An 11295-nucleotide genomic window follows, 5' to 3' on the forward strand; every position below is an offset into this window, starting at 1 on the left:
TTTTTGCATTCTCATGTCTCTTTTCCTTCAAGTTTGTGTTCTTATTTTATTTTGGGTATTATGTTTGATTTAATTTTTAATAGGTTAAATTACTTCCAAAGTCCTTTAAGTTATTTAATTGTAACAGTTTGGTCGTTCAAGTTTTTTTTGTAACAACTTGGTCCTTTTGGGCGATAATTGCCTCCTTTTTCTCTCATTTTAATCATTTAGAAATGTTAATTGTTGTGTTGTTGGAAGCACTTCATCATTTTTACATCCCTCAAAATAATTGCATCCACAATTATCACATTTTCTCGGTTAAAAAAGGATAATAGTGCACACATTTGATAACATAAAGGACATAGTTGTAGCGAAAATAACATGAAGGACCAGACTGTTACAATTAAATAACTTAAAGGACCTTGGGAGTAATTTAACCTTTTTAATATTATTCTTTGTTAGATTAAGTTTTGTTTGCATTTTGCTTTGTTTTGAGTACGGGAGTTTATGTATGTATTTTCTTTTGTGATTTTTGATTAATGATTCTACTTTCCCTCTTACTTTACAATTTTCTTCTTTTGCAAACTTTCTTAGTTTAACATTTGACTGTACTTATTTATTTTCATTCTTTAGTGTTTAGCTTAATCTTTATTTTGAATGTTAGCCTTTATTTTTGTGTTCCTCTTATGATTTTTTATTGATGATTTTTTTGTCTACTTTCTTTATGATTATGTGTTTATTCTTATTCTTCTTCGTAATTATTCAGTTTGTTAGAATTTTTCTTTACTTAAGTTTGTGATGACATATACCATTACGTTGCATTCTAATCTCTAGTGTATCATTCATCTTGTTGTGTTAAGTTAGTAATTGTCTTGTATTTTTATTTTACAAAATCATTTCAACATCATCATCGACAACTACTAGTCAATCATAAGTAACACATTATTCACGATCAACTATTCCAACCCAACATGTTCAATTGACTTTAGAGGGTCGATCTCTACAACCAACTAGACAAAAAATATTACAATTAGATCATAGAGCATGTAGGGAATAATGTTTATACGTATGTATATTATGCAAAAGAGTTTATAGATAAAGGAATCCATAAAATAAAGCAACATCTTTTTGGAAATGTCAGTGATACACTAAGTTGCCAAAAAATGGATGGAAATATTTGATATATAATGCAGGAGAAATTAAAGGAATTGCAACACGGGGGTAAGAAAGTGTACATACACGGGACAAAAAACATCTCTTTGGTCTTAATGTTATGGATTTATATGGGGATGAAATCCACGAAATACCGCCTTTAGAATATGTTTAAAAAATGGTTAATAAGACTATATCATTCGCCTCATAAGAAGAAAAAAATATACTAATTGAAGCAACACAAGTAATTACTTTGTTCTCAGGACTATAGTTAAAGCCCAACAAATAATCAAGAGTGTGCTTTTAGGTTAAAAAAACTTTTGCATAAGGTTGATCTTGCTATTAGTATTAAGACATTTTTATTTGAAAATTTCATCCATGTTAATATTTTAAATTCAAATTCTTATCAGTAGGTGATTGATGCAATTGTACACATGATCATTATCATAAAAATATTATGTCAGATCACGTGACATTCTCGTTATTTGAGTAGCGGTATTTAAATAGGTGATTTAATATTATTGTCAAGTTACGATAACCTAGAGAGTCACACATGTGAAATACTAACAATGGAATGAATGATTAAATTAAATAAGATTTTACTTAATTATGTGTTAATTGTATTTAATACATTAACACGAATATAATTTATTTGATTAAATATGATTTAATTAAATAAATGAAATTTTATAATTAAATAAATTAACTATGATTTTAATAAATTAATATTTTATTTTATTTACTGAAAAGAGTTTGATTAAATATAAATAAGAATGAGCTTATTTCAGAAAAGTTTAAATATTAGAGCATTAGGGTTTTAGTAGCTATGTATATAAATAAAGGAGTTCTTTCCCTTGCAAATACTGATTGTCGTCATTTCAGATAACAACTAGCACTGCGTTCTACTTTGTACTCACGTAGACTTTATAGAGATGATGATATTTTCCATGTCCGTGATCAAAGTTAAAGCACGCTTAAAGAGGTATTCCTATAATCCCAACATGATTTTTAATTTGTGATTAATGATTTAATCAAAATATGTTTTTCGTAATTATTCCGCTAAGAGGATCAAATTTTTGAAAAATCCCTCTTAAATTCTCAACAGAAAGAAAGGGGAGTAGTTATCCTTGGTGAAAATAAGGAATGCAAGGTTCATGATATTGATCATGTCAGAATTAAAATGTTCGATTGTGAGTTTCCTCTTCATAATGCAAAGTATATTCTAGAGCACGGGCAAAATTTGTTATCTGTAAGCATGTTTGATGATCTCGCATATTGCACTAGATTTAAACATGGAGTTTTTAAAATTTTACATGGTGAAGTGAGAACAATTAATGGGTATAGAATATGTGCCTTATATATTTTAGAAGGTTTCAATGTTGTTGTTACTTCATCAACATCTAGTGAAGACTTTCATGACAAGAACAATCTATGGGATTTGAGGTCAAGGCATGGTGGATGCATATACACTATTTCAAAGCACTTTAATAAGTTTTGCAAAAGATAAGGGATAAAAATTCATGTTAGAAATGAGTTTTCATTGAGTTTATGGGGTAAGGTTGGTGCTAAAGTAACTTACATGTTCCATAGGTGTTCATTTATAGGAACAAATGGTGAAAAGTAGCTTACATGTTCCACAGATGCATATACACTATAATTATAAGGTTGTTTGTGGTGTTTATGGTATTTTGATGGTACTTAGGGTTAGTACACGCAGAATGGTGAAAAGTTTTGAGTTTTGATTTTCTAGGGAAAATTGGAGATCCCTCCTTAGTTACAAGATTGAGGTATTTTTAGAAGTTTTTGTGGGCTGGATAGAAGAGGAAGTCAAGTCCTCTTCCTCTACGTTTCTACATTTCCCCTCAATTTTCTCAGGAGGAGAATTTTCTTCCCCACTAATAAGGAGGATACTTTTGTCGTCCCACTTTGACCATCTTATGGATCCATGTGTTTTGCCTACCGAGTTGAGAATGGAACATGGATTTGATTAGGTATCTTCTCCTTAGCCCAACAAGGCGGATAATCCTTTCTTTGGGTGTTTTGGAGCCCTTCTTTAGGCGGCATGTCATATTGTGTTGGTCATTTTCCTAGTGTTGGGGAAGTTAGTTTGTATTGCACAATCATGTATCCTTATCTGTAAGGCCCGATAAAATTATACAAGTACACAGTCCTTCAAGCATGAGGACTTGGAAAAGGTAACGTGATTTAAGTTAGGTTCTTTGAGGCCTCCAAGTTTTCACAAATCTAATATAGTCTTTGTTGTGATCTCAAGTCTATTGCAATGTGTCAATATGGTATTGCCTGATTTGATATTTGTTGAAGACCTTCACAATTTCGTTCTTTGAAAAATGTATCTTATTGGGTTGAGAACAATGAGTGTTGTATATAAATTACCATTAACTTTGATTTTCAAGTAATGTGTGACTTTTTTAGTGTGTCAGAACATAAGTCTCAATTGTGGCTAATGGGCTAAAAGGTCTAACCCTTGACCAAGCTCACAGGTTCAATTCCTACATATGACACTAATGTTCTAACCTTAAATTCACTGCACTATGCTATGTGATATTGTCTTCTTTAGTCTTTGTAAAAGATCTTCACTATTTTGTTCTTTAAAAATACACTTCATTAGAGCGAGGAGTGTGAATATTATATATAAACTACACTTGACCACAATTTTTAAGTAATATTAATTTTTTTTAATTCATCAAACAAATTAGATCATCGACCACCACACCACTTTTTTTTTTATTTTGATTTTTTTAAACATGTTACATTTTTTCTACAAAATATCGAATTATAAAAGAAATTTGTGTTCATATATTTTGTTCTTCGAACCAATTTCTTTGAGCTCTTTATCTTTTAAAAAAATTATTTTTAATTAATTAATTTATCCTTTCAGTCTAAATCTTATTTAAATTACAAATCGAACATTATCTCTACAACATCAAAGTATCTCAACTTGTCCTTTCTCCCTTCAATTTCAAAAAAAAAAAAAGGCTGAATAATAAATGTTTGGAGAAAATATAATATATTTTATTTTATTATTATTAATATTATTTTCAAATTATTTATTTAAATATATTAAAAATAATTTATTTATATTAATACATAAATATAAATAAACATTAACCCGAATCAATAAATTATGACATTTTAACTTAATCAACACATAAGAATAGAATACCTCATTCAACTATTTCAATTTATTTAATATAAACATTTTTAATTCAAGAGGATTAGACTAGATAAAATAATGATTACCAATGTGTAACTAATTTAAGTGGTAAACGACTAGAAAGTTAGTATTACATACACTTACAATAATTAAAAAAAATGATAACTAAAAAATACTGAATTAACAAAAATTCAAATTTGAGTTCAAAACAGAAATTTAAAAAATGAAAGAGCCAACTTTTTAAATTAAAAATTAAAAATTTACTTAGGGTTGTTGAAGTTCGTACATTGTCAATCGTCGAATCGGTTAGTTGTTTCTTTTACATTTGGAACATTTGGAGCATTGTTTTTGGGAGGAGAGGATTCGTCAAAGTCAGACGAGTCATTTCAAGAAAAGTTTTTACCACTCCTTAAACACATACATACTCAACAATTGAGGGCATTTCGTGTATGAAGAACTAATAAATAATAAAGGACAATACTTTTTTTTTGTAGAAGTTGAAATTTCTTGCACAAAAGGGTCCTTCTGGGCGTGACAATTTATTTACTAGTAGTATCTTTAGTAAACAATCACGAGTTTGATTTACTTAAGATATTAAACTCGAAAAATGTCAAGGATAATCTGTGCAAGAAAGTGCAACGAAAAATATTTGTGATTCAAACTTAGATGTTTGAATGTTGACAAACTGAATATAAACTTTAACTGAAATAATGTAGAAATGCTTTGGAAGAAGCAAATAGATAAAAAATGTAATAAATGTCATTAAAGTGAATGCTTCAATCACAAAGATTTAAAGAAATAAGAAGAGAGGACGTAGACTCATACATTTTTCACAAACTATTTCTCTTTTGTGACTTGAATACTTAAGTTCTATAGAGAATACTTGATGAATTTTGTGACCTCTAATCACAACAATGAAATCAACGGTTATCTCCATAGAACTTGACATGTATTCTCTTACGCGAGCTTAAAATTTTTAATTTGCTTTCATGCATCTTCAATGTTTAAATTGTTGCAAACCACCCATCATGCTGATAACTTTCTTTTAACCCCCTAACTGTCTCAATCGAGAGTCTTTGGTCGACTCCTAAACTAAAGTTTACACTAAGTCCCCAATATTTGATGGACGTGTCGAACTTGACACTTTGTCGAATAACTAATTTATGCAAACCTTTTTGAGATTCTAGACATGTTTTGAAGAGAGAGTGATCCTAATCTTATAGATTTATTTCAAAGACTTTTTCAAACCAAGCCTAATAAGTTAGTCGAACCATTTTGATCGACGTGACCGGTGTGTCGAAGATTGAGTCTACTCGTATGTAATTATTTTCAAACGTGATTGTTATCATTCTCTGTCGAATCCTTTAGCTAAAATTTCCAAACCAACACAAAAATTATAATATAATATATTTTATTTCAATTTATTATTATTATTATTATTATTATTATTATTATTATTATTATTATTTTCTTAAAATTATTTATTTATAAGTATCAAAATATTAATGGATAAATATAGATAAGTATTACTTAAATCATAGATTAATTAATTACACTTATCTAACTCAATCAATACCATAAGTAGAACTACTTCACTCATTTATTTCAGTTTGTTTAATATAGATATTTTTTAAAATAAAAAGGATTAGACTAGATAAAATGATGGTTACCAATGTATCATTAATTTGAGTGGTAAACAACTAGAAAGTTAGTGTTACAGCCACTTACAATAATTAAAAACAAATGATAACAAAAAAAAAACAGTAAATTAACAGAAATTCAAATTTGAGTTAAAAAAAAACAGAAATTTAAAAAAAGAAAAAGAGGCAACTTTTTTTAAAATTAAAAAATAAAACTTTTCAGATATCATCAACAAATAAAAAAAACAAAAAAAGTATCTTAAGAAAAAGACTCTTGCAGAAAATTGGAATGGTGTGAACGTCACGCTTCCTCCACTCATAAAAATATTACATAATTATTACACCAAAAAGATCAACTTGATGCTCCTCTTTGATTATGATTAAAACATTAATTTAAAACATTAATTTTAAATTATTATTCTCAATCAAATAAATAAATAAATCATTTCAATTTAATTTTCCCAGTATCAGAGACAAAACTGTACTGTGTAACATCATTAACAATAAAATATTAAAGTTGTTTTTTATTCCTTTTCGATCAAAAAAGTCAATAACCTTTGGTATTTATCTTCAACTTGCAACTTGCTTAGGGTTTGCACTTCCATTTTCTCACCTGTTTCTTCTTCTGGGTATTGCTTAAACCTCTCCAAGTTTCAATTTTTTCTTATAATTCTCATAAAAAATCACTTTTTTTTTATCAAGTTTTTAAAGCTCATATCTTTTTCAATTTCTTGGTGTTTTGCTTTGTTTTTACAAGGTGGGCCTTTTTCATTTTTTTTCAAAATTAGTTTTTATTTTTTTGTTTTGGTATTTTTGATTTTTAGTTTCAAAGTTCTGTCCTTTATTTATTGTTTGTACGGATTTTTTTTTTCTGTTTTGTCTTAACTCATGTTTATTGAACCTGTGGTTAGTTCAGAATTTATTAGCTTTTTGTGTTCTGTGATTCTTGTTTTTCTTGTTTGTGGTGATTCTGTGTATTCTGTTGTGGGTTTGACTAAATTTTTTGTGCTTTGTGTTAATAGGTTTAGTCAAGGGCTAGTTGGATTTTAAGGTTTTTTGTGGAGGAGAGATAAGATAAGAAGATGGTTATTGATGGGCAGTAGGGGAAGAATTGCTGAGGATACTAACAAAATTGCCAACGGGATGCCGAGTTACGCGCCTCCATTGCCGCCGCCTAATTCCATGTAAATTTTTGTGTGGACTTTGTGTTTATCTTACTATTGATTGATCTTGCTATAGGTTTTTGGGGTCTTTTTTTTGTTTAATGTTCTTTTTAGGTGCTTAGATGGTTTATATAGTCTGAATCGTCTTAAGTTTTTGGAGGCCATAGATTAGTCACAACTTAACTGTGACAAAACAAATAGATGTCTATTTAGCCACGGTTTAAACGTGACAAACATTTTATGTGGTCCTATTTAATCATGGCTTAGCCGTAACAAATTTTGGGCCGTGTTGCACACCCTCGAAGATGGCCCTGTGTATAGTCAATAATATTATACCATAGTGTATCTCTTATAGAAGTTGTAGAAATTGTGCATGTTGTTGGAGTGCTATGCTGTTGAAGTTAGTGTTTTATTGATTGTAATATTGCATAGGATAGGAAAGTGTGAATGGTGGAAATGATAAAAAAGTGTCATGTTCTAATCTTATTGTTTATTAGTTATTTAGAATTTCTAATTTTAGAGCATAGATGAACAGCGTTTTAAATTGGGTAGTAACACACATCTTGATATTGCTGAGAATTGCAGTCAAATACTAATGATGATTTTTTGAGAGAGAACTTTAATGTTGCGGTGGCACAGATCACGGTCATAGATCTAATTTTAAAACCATGTGTATGTTTGGTTTTTACGATTGGAGCACTTAAAATTGATTTTGGATCCATAGAATTGATTTTGACATGTTTGATTGCTCTCGAGTAGAATTGATTATGCTTTCTAGAATTGATTGTACTTGAAGCTAGGATTTGTAGCTTTTGAGCTTAAACGTGATTTTTACACTGAAATTTACTTTTCAAGTTTCAACTCACTTTTGCAAGAATTTTTCCAAACATAAATCACTTTTAGCCAGAATCATTTTTGTTCACTGCAAAACCAAACACACGCGGAGATGAAAACTCCTGTCTGCTTCATATTACACTACTGGTTCTACACAATCATATAAGCTTTTGTCATGCTTTTGGTTTTCAGGGGCATGGAAGGAACTAATATTCATCCTTCTCGAATTTCTGATTTTGGAGCCCTTGAACAGTCTCTAGGATTTCGTGTTGAGGATGCCATGAATCTTAGCAGAAGTACGTTGCTCACGTTTTGATCACTAACAGTTGTACCCCTCTCGATGGAACCTTATAAATCATCGATTAACCAATTTAGTTGAATATCATCTTTCAGATCCAGTGTTTAATCAAATGAAAGCAAATAGCCAAGCTTTAGGTGCTGATATTCAATTTGGTGCTCTAAGTAAGGTAAAGTCATATTCCAATAATCAATCAATAAGTTGCAAAAATATATTGAATTTCGGCGTTTTGCCCTTTTATCTTATGCGTAAGTTACAGTCAATTGCAAACTCGGATATAAATCTCTCTGCTGCCATTGCTGGATCTCAGACATTGCAACAACAAAAAGACTTGCAGCCGAATTTGGCTTCAACATCTGGCGGCCATCGCGAGAATTGGGGAGAGTCCAACATGGGTGATGGAAGCCCTGATACTTCAACAGATGATACAGAAGACAAGAATCAAATGGTGATTGCTTTACTTTAGTAAAACTGTTTATTCAGAATCTCAAATTTAATTTATATCCAAACTGTCAAAAGCATGTTTTTTACAAACTAACAAAATATTTTCTTCATTAATATTTTGCAGGCTGAAAGAGGAGAATCAAGTGAAAGATCAAAAGATAAATCAGATCAAAAGGTTATATAACGTAATTATATTCACATAAACACACAAACATTTGTTACTGTATGTTAAATTTTGCTTTCGTTCAGACGTTAAGACGGTTAGCTCAAAATCGCGAGGCTGCCAGAAAAAGCCGACTGAGGAAAAAGGTACAAGCCTTTTCTATTCTGTTAATCGTACTAAATTGTTTCTTCTGCATGAAATTCGGTTATTAATTTTCAAATCCTTCTTTCCATTCAATCAGGCATATGTGCAACAATTAGAGAGCAGTAGGCTGAAACTGACCCAACTGGAGCAAGAACTACAGCGAGCACGCCAGCAGGTTCGGTTTTGCTATTTTATATGTCATTCAGAATCTGATACTTAACTATTTGAAGCCTTCTTTGTGTGGCTATTGTTAATCTGGTTATGTTGCTATATTATGTAATGATTTGGTTATTAATATTTTCTAGGGGATTTTTATTTCAAGCACTGGAGAGCAGACTCATTCACTGAGTGGAAATGGTATTTAATCTTCTTTTTCTTCCAATTATATGCCGAAAGCAGTTGGCAGCATGGGCGAAGTTTTACGGTAGTTTGTGCTGTTTTTCGGAAACTAAATTGTGTAAACGGTCTTGGTATGCAGGCGCGATGGCATTTGATGCAGAATATGCACGATGGTTAGAAGAGCATAATAGGCAAACCAATGAACTAAGGGCTGCGATAAATTCTCATGCGGGGGACATTGAACTCCGTACCATTGTGGAAAATTTCATGACTCAATTTGAAGATATCTACAGGCTGAAAGGTGTTGCAGCAAAAGCCGATGTTTTCCACATTCTATCAGGAATGTGGAAGACTCCAGCTGAGAGGTGTTTCATGTGGATTGGAGGCTTTCGGTCATCCGAAATTCTTAAGGTGAGAGATTTCTCATTTGTCTATTCTCCATTGGTCTATAATATTCTATCATTTTTCTTTCTTTTTCTCACGTCATGCCGATCTCAACCTGGATTTCCATCCTTGCAGCTTCTTGTAAGTCATTTGGAGCCTTTAACCGAGCAACAATTAATGGGCATCTACAACTTGCAACAGTCATCCCAACAGGCCGAAGATGCTCTCTCCCAAGGAATGGATGCATTGCAGCAATCACTTTCCGAGACTTTGGCTAATGGTTCACCTAACCCATCAGGCTCTTCTGGAAATGTGGCTAACTACATGGGCCAAATGGCCATGGCCATGGGAAAGCTCGGTACACTTGAGGGCTTTCTTCGCCAGGTAATTACTTGTCTCCTTTATACCAGTCTATTCCTTTATCTCAACTTTAATTTTTAGGAGGCTAGTCAACGTCTCAGGTGTCCGACACGTGTCATTGCAACTTATAATATTTATGAGTTCATTTTTCTTTTTTATTCGTGTTTCTAGGCTGATAATCTGCGGCAGCAAACATTGCAACAAATGCTTCGAATATTAACAACCAGACAATCAGCTCGAGCTCTTCTTGCAATAAGCGATTATTTCTCCCGGCTGCGAGCCTTGAGTTCTCTATGGCTTGCGCGGCCAAGGGAGTAAACTGTTCCAAACCTAAATTTATGTTCATTCAAGCCTGACATGTTAAAAGATTGATCATATATATAAATATCTTCCACGTTCTGCATGAAACCAGTGTCTTTTGGCAAATGAATTCCTATTGTGAAGAAGAAGCCTAGTTGTGAAACCATGATTTTTCTATTCTCATCCACCTACTGCTGGTGTGGTACAACATTTTTCATTAAGCTTTTCTATGTTTTGATAAATAGTGTTCAATAATTTGATTATATAGGTGTATGATAGATAGAGTTGGAAGGTGAAAAATGTAGAAGTAGGTTAAAGTTGTTCATTGTATTTCAGAAATCAAGCTTATATAAGGGTGTTTTCCTCTCTTTATGATGGTCTGTGGTTGGTGGTTGCACAGTGGTGTATGTTTGTATATATACTTTTTTTTTTTCTTGTGGTGTATTGGGAAGATATTATTGACTAGTAATTTAATTAATGTGTATCAGTGACAAATATTTGTATATTGTTATCTATTTGTTTTTTGAGAAAAAAATGTGGCAGCCTATTTTGAAGATTCCTGATTATGTACCAACCATTTATTGGTCCAAGTGTTAGAGATTTAAACTCTTTAAACAAATGACTAGGAGTTTGAACATTGACTAACTTTGGTGCATGGAGAAATTTGGTTGGGAGAGGAGAATCTTCCTTTTTTTAAACTCAAAAATAAAAAAATTTATTTGTATTTTAAAATTGAATTTTATGAATTTTTTAAACTACTATATTTTTAAAATTTTATTATTTTATTTACAAATTAAATTTTGACATTGATTAATATAAATATTTATTGTTGAAGATTAAAAACATATTTAAAATCACATAATTTTTCAAAATCATATATCTCTGAAATTATATTTTATGAAAAGTTATTTAAAATAGTT

General features: G+C 30.9%; 1 protein-coding gene across 4 annotated transcripts; it reads left to right on the forward strand.

Moving 5' to 3' along the window:
- The first annotated feature begins 6419 nt into the window (after positions 1-6419).
- LOC131622197 (transcription factor TGA2.3-like) lies at positions 6420-10878 on the forward strand. 4 transcript variants are annotated; one of them, XM_058893223.1, is made up of 12 exons: positions 6420-6575; positions 6969-7130; positions 8136-8239; positions 8337-8410; positions 8501-8689; positions 8810-8860; positions 8935-8994; positions 9090-9167; positions 9298-9349; positions 9471-9742; positions 9851-10099; positions 10247-10878. In XM_058893223.1, the coding sequence occupies exons 2-12, from the start codon at positions 7039-7041 to the stop codon at positions 10391-10393; spliced, it is 1368 nt and encodes a 455-aa protein (XP_058749206.1). In that variant the 5' UTR covers positions 6420-6575; positions 6969-7038; the 3' UTR covers positions 10394-10878. The 4 variants fall into 4 exon arrangements, with proteins under 4 accessions (XP_058749206.1, XP_058749207.1, XP_058749204.1 ...); XM_058893224.1 differs by having other exon boundaries at positions 8552-8689; XM_058893221.1 differs by having other exon boundaries at positions 9471-10099.
- Positions 10879-11295: the final 417 nt, after the last annotated feature.

Source organism: Vicia villosa, unplaced genomic scaffold (assembly GCF_029867415.1).
Source record: "Vicia villosa cultivar HV-30 ecotype Madison, WI unplaced genomic scaffold, Vvil1.0 ctg.000025F_1_1, whole genome shotgun sequence".
In the NCBI taxonomy this organism is placed as follows: Eukaryota; Viridiplantae; Streptophyta; class Magnoliopsida; order Fabales; family Fabaceae; genus Vicia; species Vicia villosa.